This window comes from Hippocampus zosterae, chromosome 21 (assembly GCF_025434085.1).
Source record: "Hippocampus zosterae strain Florida chromosome 21, ASM2543408v3, whole genome shotgun sequence".
Lineage (NCBI taxonomy): Eukaryota > Metazoa > Chordata > Actinopteri > Syngnathiformes > Syngnathidae > Hippocampus > Hippocampus zosterae.
Window position 1 is genome coordinate 6,313,008 of NC_067471.1, and position 14,765 is coordinate 6,327,772.

The following is a 14,765-nucleotide window of genomic DNA, read 5'->3' on the forward strand; positions in this document are numbered from 1 at the left end:
CGTCATTAATGTGCAAATGCGTAATGCCCGGCGCTTTATTTGTGGCTTTTCTTGGAAGTCGGCGACACAATGGAAAGAGGATTGGCACGTGATTATCCTCGGTCAATATTGACCGGCTAGCGGCTGAGTTAATTGGAAAAGTAAACCCCAGCAAAAACTGGGGGGGCCTGACGAAGCAGACGGGGGTTCAAAAGGATAATGGAAGACGTCGGGAAGGAGGCGAAATAATAACGTGCGCTCAGGTCGAACGGCTCCGGGGAAATATTGGCGAGCCGACTGCTCATCAGAACAGACAATCTGGCCCCCGCCACGTCCCCCCCGCGCTCGTCCGGACCGACGCCGGCGCCACTGATCTTCATCATAGCTCACCTCGGGCGAGGATTAACCGGCCACGACTCCCCAGCAAGACTGCCCCGCCTCGGAAAAAAAAGTCCGAAAGACACACTCTCAAATCTTCCTTTCGCGCATTCTTATCAAAGAGAGACATCGCCGGCATTCGAGGCAATCGCAACGTACCCCCCCACCCCCCTTCCAACAAGCCAAAACGCTGCTAGCCAAATGTTTGTTTTGTTTTTTTAGCGCCGATGCCGAAAAAAAAAAACAAGTCGCAAGAAGTTTGGACCGAACGGCCGGCAAGCTCACCTCCGGCTTTTTGACTCGACCCTCCTGGAAGGAGCATGTGCGCGGGTCGTGCGTGCAGTCGTGTCTGTATTTGCACCAGTGGCACTGGTACGGGCTGCTCACGCATGACAAACACCTAAAAGGAGAACAAAACATAAAATAATACAGTGAAACTAACTAGAATGCAGTGAACCTACATGGGCGAAAATACACCCCCTAGTGTGAAAAAAATCTTCATGCATTAAAAACCATTCCATCTTTTTCTCTGCTCTTGCCTCGCGACGAGATTTACAGCGACCTCTACTGTGTGTGTGTTTGTTTACGTATGAGATCAAATTTGCTCCAGTGAAAACCCCCCTGTTGTGAAAATTGTCTTGCTGCAAAATCTTGCTGATTTTGTTGTAGAGGAGTTTAACTGTGAATCCGTGTGCCCGCTTCGGCGATCCAGTTCAAAAGCGAAATATGCGACAAAGGGCGTTCAGACTCACGATTTGTGCACGCTGCAGTTGTAGAATACAAAACTGGTGTTGGCGAACGCCAAGCCGGTCTCCTTGGACTTGAGATAGAGTTGCACGATCTGGTGGTCGCCTGGAGAAAACACAACCGGGCGGATGGAATTTTATCACTTGTTCACACGCCGACTGAGGAGCGCCGCAAGTGTTCCGCTTGTTGCGACGGTCTCTTCGGGGGGGTGAGGTAGGGGGGCTGAGAGCCTCCCTGCAACCTTGCAGGAGACGATAAGGTGCGAAGACGTCCGTCCCCCTCCCCACCGCCCACCCCCCAGGGATGGAAAGCAAGTCTTTTCAGGGAGTCTGAGCCGAGCTAAAAGCGGGAATGCGATGAAACGCTGTACCTCGTCTGTGTCCTTTTGTCAGGCGCTAATGAAGGGCTTCATGTTTAATTCATGATACACACTCACACACACGCGCCCGCGCTGGCACGCGGGGGTCACCTCGCCACTGTCGACGCGGCCCACTCTTTCTTCCAGCTTGGCTAACAAAAAGGGAATCATTCATCAATCAAAGTAAAGCACCCCTGACAGTGGATCTGTTCTAATTAGCCCCCCCCCCCTCCCTCCTCCCCCACTCCCTAAAAGTTACCTTGAAGGCTGCTAACGCTAACTTCCCATTCCTCCCAGGCTCCTTTTCTCACCGCCCCAACCAAAAACCGGCTAATTAGTTCGCCGTCGACGCTTCTTTTTACCTTTGTTGACGACGACACGCGGCATTTCCTTCTCGGCCGGAGAGAAGCACTTGATGCGGTTGCCCTCTACCAGACCGTTCATCTCCGCCAGGTCCTCAAAGGTGCAGTTGACTCCTGCGGAAAGCTCCGGCACGTTGTGAGCTTCCAGGACCAACTTTTGGGAGAAACAGAGGGAAAATCGTGTCAAGCATTTTTTTTTTCGTTCGGTATGATAACCTGTAACCCGATAAATCAAAATTTAATCCCTGCCAAAACTTTACAAACTAAAGAGAAAACAGTGTGCCCCTAGCGGACAATGTAGTAATTGCATCTTATTAAAAATATTCATTCCCTGTCTTTTATGCGTTATGAAATTATCCTGCGGGCCTGAATGAACCTCCTCGGGGGCCGGCTCCGCTTAAAACCATTTACACGTGCATATAAAATCGAAATTTAATCCCTGCCCAAAACTTTACAAACTAAAGAGAAAACAGTGTGCCCCCTAGCGAACAAGGTAGTAATTGCATCTTATTAAAAATATTCATTCCCTGTCTTTTATGCGTTATGAAATTATCCTGCGGGCCTAAATGAACCTCCTCGGGGACCGGCTCCGGCCCGCGGACAGTATGTTTGACACCACTGGGTTAAAGAGTTGTTTTGCACACTCAGACAATCTTGTAAACTCTTTTGGGTGTCTTCCAAGGAAATACAAAGAAAAAAAAGTGGATGTCGGGGATGAAAGGGATGCAGATTTCCCCTCATGACTTGCAAAATCTGCATCAGCTCAGTGCGGGGGCGTCCTTGAATATAGAGGAAGCAGGTGTACGGCGGGGGTCAAGACCGGAATATACATATTGATGGGACGAGCGCGGTCCGCGGCGGTCATCGGTCACCGGTTTGATTTGCTGTGAGGCCTGTTCACACTCGGCCAGAGCTGCCTCAGCAACGGAGGAAAGGGCCGAGCTCAGCTGTTTTTAGATTGCGCTTTAATGAAGTCGGGACGGGGGGCGGGGTCTAGGCCTTCATCTCCGACATGTTCTCTCGCCCTCTTTTCCAACCAACAACAATAATAACAATCCCATCGTGTTATCTTCCTAATACGAAGTCCAAAAAAAGGTGAAGGAGGACGTCTCGTCTCGAGGGGGGGGAGCGCGACGTCGCCTTAAGCTTTAACTCCACCCTGGGAAAAGGTTAAACACTCATGCGGAGGCTGGGAATGAGCCCGATCACACACCCGCACGCACACCCACACACACATCAGGACAGCCACGCACACGCAGTCTATGAATACCATTAGAGTGGCGCAGAGGTGGAAAAGCAACAATGGTGTGCGTGACCCCCCGGAGCAACACAGATGGGAAATGATCATTCAGGCCCGACCTCGGGAAATCAAATAGTATCGTACAAGGGTGCAAGCTGGCTATTCACGCGCAAACCATCTTGAAGGGGCCCAAAGGGGAAATGGAAATGTGAGCAACGCCGCTGTGTTTGAATTTTTCTTATGTTTAAGCCCCGCTGGTGTTTGGGTGGATTTTTTTCTGGTGGGGGGGTGGGGGGGACATTACTGTCATGAAATGCTGGCGAGAGTGCAAGTCAAAGTGTTCTGTAAGTCAATAACTAATATTGACGTCGATAAATAATCATGGTTCATTTGACTTTATTTTAGCGTCAGGCTAACTTCTACGACCAAAACTTTAAAATACTTTATCATAAATCTGATATTGTTCATTTTAACGGCGGCCCGGTAGGCCAGTGGTTAGCACGTGGGCTTCACAGTGCAGAGGTACCGGGTTCGATTCCAGCTCCGGCCTCCCTGTGTGGAGTTTGCATGTTCTCCCCGGGGAACTGCCTGTGTGGGTTTTCTCCGGGTAGTGCGGCTTCCTCCCACATTCCGAAAGCATGCAAACTTGCAACAATGAGGCACTCTAAAGCAGCCACCCCTACCTAAAGCCCCTGTACCGGGTTCAATTCCAGCTGCGGCCTCTCTGTGTGGAGTTTGCATGTTCTCCCCGGGCCTGCGTGGGTTTTCTCCGGGTGCTCCGGTTTCCTCCCACATTCCAAAAACATGCGTGGCAGGCTGATTGAACACTCTAAATTGCCCCTAGGTGTGAGTGTGAGCGTGGATGGTTGTTCGTCTCTGTGTGCCCTGCGATTGGCTGGCAACCGATTCAGGGTGTCCCCCGCCTACTGCCCGGAGACAGCTGGGATAGGCTCCAGCACAGTAACCGCTGTCGCCTGTAATAATTATTGCGTTTATTACAATATATGTGGGGGAAAAAAATTGTGTATTGAGTGAAAAAAATGCAATTAGATATATTTTTTAAAGATCGTTTGGAATTATGAAAAAAAAAAAACAAGAAGACACCTGACAAATTTTTTTTGGGGGTGGGGGTGGATGATGGAACGGATTAAAAACATTTCCATTCGTTTCAGTGTGGAAAGATGATTTGAGATGAACTCACATGCCTCACATATTCAATCACATATTCAAATGCTCGTGGAGGGCCGACAATCAACTATCCAGGGGGGGGGGTCTGCGTTTAGCTGCCAAGCATCCCGATACAATGCTGAGCAAATACTACGGGTATGTTAATGAGTGTTTCATTGGACAGGACAGCACATTTGCACAGCCGGGATTTGAATTGCGGCGCTGCTGGCACTGCCGCGCGATCCGTGTAAAAGAGCGGCCACTAGTCAGAAACGAGCGTCGGAGTGCCGATCCGTCTTCTTTTTCCGAATGGCGACATTAAAAACCCGACGTGGACTCACCGTCACGCTGAACTGAGACACCGAGATGTTGTTGGGGTGCACGCTGAGGCGCACGCACTGCTTGATGTCGAAGGCAAAGCGGCGAGGCTCTGACGACCGCTCGCATTTCTCCTTTCGGGTGCACCTGCAGAGAGAAAGAAAAAAAAAACACACACACCTGTTGGCAATGCTGGGAACATTCTTCGTTTTGCCTTTACGGTGGTCTGTAAACGGACCCCCCCGGTAGACTTAGGTGTGTGTTTTAAAAACAATGGCGGCTCTATATGTGGAAGTGGAGCGGGGGCCGGTGGGAAGGTTTTAATGAGTGGCTTTCATGGGTATTGCCAAGTGCAGGTGGAGGTTTATATTCCAGCTAATACGACAGCAGGTGGGCTGTGATTCGTCTACCATTGGAGCGACGCCCCCCCCCCCCAAAAAAATAAAATAAAAATCACCCAGGCTTAACAATTGTCTGAATATTTCCATCCAAAAAGCAGTTTAGATCAAGTACAATCGTGACCGTCGCCGCGGCGATCTGAAAGGCTTCGATTGGCTCTGAATGGAGACTAATCTGCACTCGCTCTCAGCCGGGGGCGGGGGGGTTGGGGGGGGCGCTTTGATAAGGTGACACAATTAAGAACGAGAGTGGGAGAGAAGGCCACGGATGGGATCCGTCGCCGCCCGCCACCGCCGATGATGTGTGGGTGATATGCTTCAATGCAAATACCCCCCCTCCCCGCCCCCCCCCCCCCCCCCTTAGATGAGCTAATTGACTCCTCGAGGTCAACACGGGCCGGAGAGGACTCCAATCAAGACAATGACTTGTTTGATTTATGATGTGATGTGCTACGTGAGACTCGGTAAAAATGCTGCGTGAAATCTCAGATAAGATTCATTGGTTACCCCCCCCCGCCCCCCCCCCCCCAAAAAAAAATGTTTACCAGCGTGAAGCCAATTAGGATCTAACCTGTGCATTATCACACACGGCGTGCACGGAAAAATGCCATACATACTGTGCTAATAGCCTCGGGCTGTGTGCGATGCTATTTTCACACAAAACGATTACACACACACACACACACACACACGCACACACACACAGAGCGCCGCTATCTTTGAGTGCTGGTCCCCAAAGCACAAAAACGCATGGAGGGGCCCATGGGAGAGTCATTACCTGGCCCAATGGCCGTGACCCCACTGTGGATACACACACACACACACACACACGGCGCCAAATAAGAACACACCCGCGTATTGATCAAGCGTCGCCATATTGATCGCCTTCTATGAAAACCAATCCGGCCATAATACGCATTGTATGCAAACACGGCGTGACCTCAGGTATTGATTTTTGGCAGCACGGTTTGGGTTAGAATCCGATACCCGCAGACCGGATTACCCACACGTCGGCCGTGATGCATTTTAATGGGTAAATATTAACATCGTCGACGTGATACGATCAATTTCCCCACTGGGTGATCCCTTTTATTTACTTCAGCAGTTTGACGACTTTTCCGCTCCCGCCGCCTGGGGCGGATGAAGCACCCCCCACACCAAATCTGCGACAGCCCTCCCATCCCGTCCATTTCATCACCAATTTTCTCTACAAAAACGAGCAACCATTAGCTAGCCGTTAAATGGTTGTTTGGATTTGTAAGCGTGTTTACTTAGCTCGCGGTTGGAAAAACTCCCCTTTCGGTGCTCCTCTTTTCGCCGACAAAGCACGCGAGTGTCTGATTCCAGCCTGACCAAACACAATTAGTCCGTGGCGGGCTTTAATTAGCATAAGTCGGTAATGAGCGCCGGTCGCGGAGGGTAACGGATGAGCAAGAGCGCAGAGACACGCCATGACCGAGAACAAACATCCGACGCATCTGCCAATTATTTTTATTTTTTTTCTCGCCGGCGGAAAAGGTTATTCATCTGACAGCAGCCGAGACGACCCGGGGAAGGGAATACGTTTTTAATTTGGGCGAGTCGACGCTCGGCGGCATGACTTGCAAGTCGGATGCCGCCATTTTGTTTGCAAGATTGTCGCGGTGCATTTGTGCAGTTGATTACTGACTAAAAGAGTCGGCCTGAAAACGTACAGACTACCGCCGTGGGAATATTCTCAGGCCAAAAGGGAGCGATCCAGATCGTTAATGACTAATCGCAAGTTATCACAGCATTAGCATCGCTTGAGAGCGACGGGCAGACGCGCCTTCACGTACGTCGACGATGCAACTTGGGTAAAAGCACCGTCCAATTTGCCCGCCCGTCACTCTTGACGGCCGACTTGACAGCCTAGTTAGCCGCTGCCTTGACTGACAGCTGACAGGCTGGAAGTAGAATGGGCTTCGATGCAACATACGGGAAGAGGAGTGGAGGGGAAGGAAAGTACGGATAGGGCATTTCAAAGTACTTTCCTTTGAATCGTTTGCAATAAAATAGTATTATTGTCAAACTAAACATAAAACAAAGAGAATCGGAAGAGCTCAGATAGCTTAATGCTAACAGATAATATGAAACGCTACAAACTAGCTCGTAACATCCGTCTAAGTTGGGTTGAATGGACGCCTCATCCTGGGTCTTGGATTTTGACTAAATATGGTTATTTTTTACCCTTTATTAAAAAAAGTGTATTAAATATATTATGGGCGGCCCGGTAGTCCAGTGGTAAGCACGTCGGCTTCACAGTGCAGAGGTACCGGGTTCGATTCCAGCTCCGGCCTCCCTGTGTGGAGTTTGCATGTTCTCCCCGGGCCTGCGTGGGTTTTCTCCGGGTGCTCCGGTTTCCTCCCACATTCCAAAAATATGCATGGCAGGCTGATTGAACACTCTAAATTGTCCCTAGGTGTGAGTGTGAGCGTGGATGGTTGTTCGTCTATGTGTGCCCTGCGATTGGCTGGCAACCGATTCAGGGTGTCCCCCGCCTACTGCCCGAAGACGGCTGGGATAGGCTCCAGCACCCCCCGCAACCCTAGTGAGGATCAAGCGGTACGGAAGATGAATGAATGAATGAATGAATATATTATTATTTTAAAAAATGCTCGGCGTGCAGCTGCGCTTTAGTGGGTGTGGACACTCACATGCATTCAACGTCAAAGCAAGGGGAGGGAGTGTTGAGGGCCGTTTCTACATCAACGCTGAGTGCTTGTCAAGGACAATGACTTGACGTGTGCACACTCTCTCTCACACACACACACACACACACCCACACACACACACAGCAACCACTCCTGTTGATTTCCTCATTGATTGCCTTTCTCCTCTTCCCCTCGGCTCTCGCAGCTTCACTCGCCGATCTATAGAGTAAATACAGCCTATGCTGATCCAGAGCGAAGAAAAGGCTGTTTACGCTTGAGACCGCCGAGGTGGCTTCAAGGTTGATTGAGAAACAGCAGCACAACTATCCGGGAGGACATTTGAAAGCAACTCGGCGCTACCGTTCACGCCGTTATTTCGAGACAGGGGAGAGCATTTGAGGTGTTTTAGGTACACGCGAGTGATGATGAAAAATGGCTGCCCACTCTCAAATTTGTAGACGGTCGATTTCTGAGGCAGGCGCACGCAAAATAACGACTCTGCTAAATAGAACCGATTGCATTTTGTCCATTTTTGTCCAGGCGGTCGTGTCTTGCCAGGTCACGGATTTGGTGTGCGCGGGTGTGTGTGTCTGTGTGTGTGAAGTGGCGGCTGAGGAGATGAGCAGATTCTATCAGGCAAAGTGTGACAGGCCAATCTGTGGACACCTATTTGCTGTGGTGTGTGCTAATGGTCTGTGCACACACCCACAAAACTTAAAGAGTGTAGAATGACAGACAAATTGACATGCAATAACACCCCAGGCCAAAAGAGGGCAGTGTTGCTATTTGACAACAATTCATTTTTATGAAGTACCCTTCGAAAAATTCTAAAAAAAATAAAATAAACTAACTAAACTCTGACAAGTTAGGTCGCCTTCAAAATAAAACACAAAAGTATACTAATAGCTTCACCACATTATTTTGCCTCTTTCATTTTGAAAGGCTGACTTTTGACAGGTGTTGCGCCAATGTTGCCTGAGTGGACGCTTGAATCGTTTCGACGAGCATGCGCGATTCATAAGAAAACCAAAATACGATTTCCTAATAATCCACCCGTCTATTCGTCTACTTGCGTCCCGTCCACCCCACCTTTCCTTGCACCTTCAGTTTTCGGTCAATAGGCTGCTCTCGCCGCCGCACGGCGCATCTCTATGCCCTCGCCGTGTCCTCGCAGAGCCAGCAGGGATGGAAGTGCTAAATGCGGGCCGCTAACACACACACACACACACACACACACTCGCACACCGCTATGCGCGCATGCTATACCCAAGGGCTAGCACCGACACGAGAAAGCCATTTTCAATTTACAGCAGAGTGGGAAATCAAGCAAGCACCCCAGCAGACAAAACGGGAGTTTGACAGCTGGCGGCAAAGAGTGCGATTGTGCGCAACAGATGGAAAAACGGCGGTGGACGGACCGGCAAGTTGAGGCCGGAAAGTGAACAGCTTAGTGTACAAATTGGGACGTCTGCATGCTGTCACCAGGCTCTCGCTACTTGATGCTCGGTATACTAAAATATTTGATCAAGATCAAATCGCAACATTTTAGGGGTGTGGTAACTCAACCGTGTTTTTGCCACTATCAGTTCACGTTGGCTACCTGAAAGTCCAGCAGTACCTTGAGATTGGAGTTTTATTTATTCTGTGACAATGATAGAATGCAAATCATCATTCCCCATGCAAATGAATGCAATTGCGATTAATTCGTTCCAGCCCTGCCAAAAACACCCACATTTAGTTTTTTAACAATCACATTTTAGGCGGGTGGTAACTCGACCGTGTTTTTGCCACGATCAGTTCACGTTGGCTACCTTAAAGTGAAAGTACAGCAGTACCTTGAGATTTGAGTTTTATTTATTCCGTGACAATGATAGAATGGCAAATCATCATTCCCCATGCAAATGAATGCGATTGCGATTAATTCGTTCCAGCCCTGCCAAAAACACCCACATTTTGTTTTTTAACAATCACATTTTAGGCGGGTGGTAACTCGACCGTGTTTTTGCCACGATCAGTTCACGTTGGCTACCTTAAAGTGAAAGTACAGCAGTACCTTGAGATTTGAGTTTTATTTATTCCGTGACAATGATAGAATGGCAAATCATCATTCCCCATGCAAATGAATGCGATTGCGATTAATTCGTTCCAACCCTGCCAAAAACACCCAAATTTTGTTTTTTAACAATCACAAACTAGTGAGTACAAACTACAAATGTTGCGTCGCGTTCTTTCTTATCCCGTGTTTTTTAACGGCAGTTAGCAAACGAGCTCAACGGCGTTTAAAAGCCAGCATCTGATATTGTCAGGGGCGGCCCGGTAGTCAAGTGGTTAGCACGTCGGCTTCATAGTGCAGAGGTACCGGGTTCGATTCCAGCTCTGGCCTCCCTGTGTGGAGTTTGCATGTTCTCCCCGGGCCTGCGTGGGTTTTCTCCGGGTGCTCCGGTTTCCTCCCACATTCCAAAAACACGCATGGCAGGCTGATTGGATGCTCTAAATTGTCCCTAGGTGTGAGTGTGGGCGTGGATGGTTGTTCGTCTCTGTGTGCCCTGCGATTGGCTGGCAACCTATTCAGGGTGTCCCCCGCCTACTGCCCGAAGACGGCTGGGATAGGCTCCAGCACCCCCCGCGACCCTAGTGAGGATCAAGCGGTTCGGAAAATGGATGGAATGATATTGTCCTTCCGCCGCACGGAAAAACCAAGTTGATCTGCGATAGAATCGATTTGAGTACTCTCGACGGGTGTCGACGACGATTTCCGCAGGCACTTACGTGTTGTGCAGGACACACCAGCCGCAGTGAGGGTCCCCTGATCCGAGACATTCGCTACAGGTGGCGTACTGACCGCAGGCTTCCACGGGCATCCTGGAAAGCTGCAAAATAATAATATGAATATTGTGATTTATTGTACAACCCTATATTGATGTCTTGCCAATTTGCCGATGAATCATAACCGACTGCCTTCGGGCGCCGAGGGGCCGGCGGGCAGAAGCTGATGCCTGTTCTTGTTACCACGGCGACAGCATCTGGCATTAACAGGTGTCACGAGCCCTTTTTGATTAATGAGCCGTCATCGGGAGGGTGACCGCCGTGGCGACAAAATGAGGCCAGGTCGTCACGGGGTTGTGAGAAAAACCTTTGGAGGTCTGTCTGTTTGAAAACGAAACACACAAGCCGCCGGGTGCAGAATGCTGTCGGCAAGCACGCGCCAACAAGTATCGCTTCCTCTAACGGCACACCGGGATCAATGCTACACATTCGCTTACTCTGCACCTGAAATTTCAAGGCGTCTGTTGGAACGCAGACATGGCAGATGTCAGGCACCTGACTGGAGAAACAAAAAGGTACACTTCACCACTCGGCTCGTCACTATCCACACGCATGCTTGCTTGCAGCCGAGCGGATTCTGGATCTGCGTGGGGGGGTGGGGGGTGTAGGCAGCTCTATGTCAAAGTCAAGAGGAATGGCGCATGTTATTGCATGAAAAACAATGGGGGGTGCTTCTTAGCGAGTGTGTGTGAAGCAACCGGTGTGTTTTGCCCCCCCCACACACACACACTGTCCTCCCCCCTGCCCTCCCGCTGCGCCGAGGCCCATTTGCATTAGCCAGATAAAGGGAATGAGCTTGCGATGGAATCACAGGGGCGAACAAGTGACGCTGACGCTCGGTGCACACGAGGGGTCCGACACACTCCAAAAAAAAATAAAATAAAGGCCATTGTGTCACGCGTGTGTGTTGGCGCTCTTATCACGAGCGGCTATGAAACCCCCCCCAAATCTCCCAGCGACGCTTGCAGCCGCGTCGCCCTCATCTTGGGGCTTTGTTATGCCGCGATCAGCCAGTCGGAACCGCCGCAAACAATAGCGCCCTATCTTTATAATTTAACACTTGGGTCGTCGGCAGATGTGCCCACTTGAGGGCCACACGTTCAGATGCCCCCGAAAAGTCAAGTCTCGGTTCCGGAGCTTGGCTCTTGATATCATTCAGTCAATGCAGATGTTCACATAACATTTCTTTACTTTTTTCTCCACTGTGCTATCAGATCACGGCAGGCAAAACCACCCTCCCGCCATTTTTGGCCAGCACCCTGCCTGTTTCCTTAATGCCTTAATGGTGGGGGTGAGGGGCGGGGGGGGGGGGGGGGCGTGATCAGCTCCAAACGCGAAAAGCGACACATGAGCCAACACGTTACTGCCGTAAGCAGGCGGCGAGCAAATAATAAAATAATGAAGTTAAATGTACGCTATTTAATGTAACAATAGCCCCCCCCCCCACTCCTTCGCCCCCTCAATGCTGCGCGCGTAATGCATGCGTAGCGCACGTCTCCAATTTGATACCGCGCTGCTCATTACTGCCGGTGGATCGGCTACCATCACGGCGGAATGATTATTTATATCAACGGCGATGGAATAATAATGGACGACCCGCTGCTATCGCCGCGGCGCGTCGCGGAGATCAGAATTAATCACCGGCCGCGCTTCACATCAGCGCTGAGATTCAACACAAGTCGACTTTTCATCGCCACTTTCACGTCCGAGTAGGAAACAATTGAACGACGACACGGCCCTGATCTCTCCGACGTTGTCCACGTCGGCCGCAAAACCCGTCACGCTCGGTTTCGTATCATTAAAGCGGCTTAACGGAGGCCGCACGTGTGTTATTGTTTTCGCTTGACGTCCTGAAAAGGTCAAGTGAGGGAGGCGCATCCATCCCGCCCGTCGGGACCGTCACGGCGTGACAAACGATTGAGACGGGATCAATCATTTTCAGTTCCCTTGCCGCTCAAATTTTGCTTTGTTTTCCGTCAGAGGAGGAGAACCATTAAAAACAAATAAAAAAAATTGAAAAAGTTGGTCCCTTGGCTTCAGTACCGTTTCAGTCACGCGTTGAGACGCTAAGCTAGCTTAACAATTTTGTTGCGCTAGCTTGCGGCAAGTTAGCGCCGAGCTACATTCCTGCCTCTTTATGTCCACTATCCTTATTTTTATTATTATAATCTTCTCTCTTTCCTCTATGAATAAAAACTTAAATCGGAGAACACCGTGATTGATCTCCAAATGTCCCGTCCTTGGAACGTTACCCCGCGAGTTTAGCTATGACTCGATATACACATACCTGCATCTTAATTCCGGTCCTAAACAACGGAGACTGGGTCGTTCTCGGCTCGTAAAATATCTGGACAATGACCTTCATCTCAACCATTTCGATCGCGTCAGGCATTCCCGCGGACGTCGCCTCATAAAGCTCCCCGCGGTTCTGCTTCTGCTTTCAAAGTGCGTGTGAAAGCAGTTTCAACCCGCGCGTAGCCCAAGAGGGGAGATGAGTGGAGGGAGCGCACAATGAGAGGCCATTAAAAGAGAGGACAAAAGGTAAAACTCGACGCTTTGAGTTAGCCGACAACAACGTCCCCCTCCCCCTTCGCCGGCGTGACGCGTGTCGCCGCCTGTGTTCCGCTTCCTCGTTAGCCCCAACTGGGACGCCACATCTAAACACCTTCATGAGTCCGGAGGAAATTAAAAGAACATTGACACTAAAAAGCTTTGATTCCGCCTCGAATCAGTTGTCGGGAATTCCCTCAGGAGGAGGAAGCGGTTGACTTTGAACGATCTCACCTCAGTACAGTACACATTCTCAATAATTCACACTTACAGATCTGCATTTGCTGCACGGAATATCAATAATTGAGCGGCCAAAAGCGCGGCGCTGAGCCGTCGCTTTGACGGGAAGCCCCCCCCCAAAAAAAGTCTAAAGGGAAGAACCAGGAAGTCTGCCATCTTGGTTTCCGGCCACCATTTTCTAGATGTCCGAGAGGTTTGCGTCCGATTGCTAGCATAAACTGGACGGATGGGCGATGCTCTTTGCGGTCCGGATTCTGAACTTTGAACGCAAAATTCTCCGTATCGGCTTAGCAACAACTAAATCAATACGGGTGGGGCTCAATCGGCCAGGCTCTGTTGTCGCCATCCTGTCGTGAACTGCTTTTTCCGTTCGGTGCCCGGACGCAGCATGGAGCCTCGACTTATTGACGTCTCAGGCTGGTTTTGATCCTGTTTGCCGCATCAGGTCTGCGAATCTGCGTGCAACGAAAGTTGATCGTACTGGTGTGTATTTTTGGGGTTTTTTGTTTGAATATTCCCAGATGGGCCTCCCAAAACACTCAGGAAGGTGGGCGCTTTTAACTAGGCTAATAGACTAATTACCCGGAAGCCACTCCCACTGCCAAACTGGATGGCCATAATCACTTAGTGTTTATTTTTCCAATGCGTGCTACTAATTGAAGTGGCTAAATTTGTAACGCGAGATGGGACGCGAGGGAATTGAACACAAAGGCAAGAGAAGGAAATTAAGAAATGGTAATCATTTTAATGCGATACACTGTCGTCTTCCTGGAGCCCAATTATGGATGCTAAATTCCGAGAGAGATAGGAGTAAGGAATCTAATTTTGCCGGTTAACAGATTTGCAGAACTGATAATTGGATTCCATGACAAAACGGAATCCTAATTGGACCTACTGCACTCATCCCCGGTCTCCGCCTTGGCATTTTCTCTCCCTTCCTGCCTTGAGGTCTTCATTTTGATCTTCAGCCCAATTCCATTCTGATTCATAACGCCCACGATGGAGGTCGCCACAGCCTCTCGGTACCGGCGTCCATTAGCCAACACAAACACCTTATATATCAACATCTGCGAACATCTGAAACAGGGCGTCTCACCTGGCTCTCGGACATGACGTAGAGGTAGTGGTGATCAGAGGAGAAGGCCATGTCTCGGAGGATGGGTCCGCTTTCCACCGCCTGCACCGTCTCGTACTGGAGGGCCCGCGACGAACCGTCCACTCGGATCTGGAAAGAAACGCCAGAGCAGGTCACCAACGTGCGATCCGTCAGCTTTTTCAAACGGTTGAATCGAGAAGATTCAAAATGCCGGGTGGACTCATAAGTAGCAAGTGGAGGGAATTCGATCGCAGTCATAAACGCTATTTTTTCCATTTCCTCCCGAGTCCGTCGATCGCTAGCCGCCATCCACGTTTCGTCATTAATACGGCCTCGCGTTAATGTTTCATCAGACTTACAATCATTAAGGCAGGCGCAGTGGCGCTAGCCAACATTATCTGATTGCGTTTCCACGCCAATGAAAGGGGATTAGC

The 14,765-nt window shown here is 50.0% G+C and overlaps 1 protein-coding gene across 1 annotated transcript in view; it reads right to left on the bottom strand.

Annotated features, from left to right (window-relative positions):
* Window positions 1-14,765, bottom strand: part of plxna4 (plexin A4) — a 98,603-nt gene that overhangs the window by 23,771 nt on the left and 60,067 nt on the right. Inside the window, exons 4-9 of the mRNA XM_052055458.1 lie at window positions 14,332-14,460; window positions 10,389-10,489; window positions 4,573-4,696; window positions 1,825-1,978; window positions 1,110-1,209; window positions 643-757 (exon numbers count right to left, since the gene is read on the bottom strand). Of these exons, the coding sequence (XP_051911418.1) occupies window positions 643-757; window positions 1,110-1,209; window positions 1,825-1,978; window positions 4,573-4,696; window positions 10,389-10,489; window positions 14,332-14,460 (723 nt within the window). The remainder of the gene's footprint in view (window positions 1-642; window positions 758-1,109; window positions 1,210-1,824; window positions 1,979-4,572; window positions 4,697-10,388; window positions 10,490-14,331; window positions 14,461-14,765) is intronic.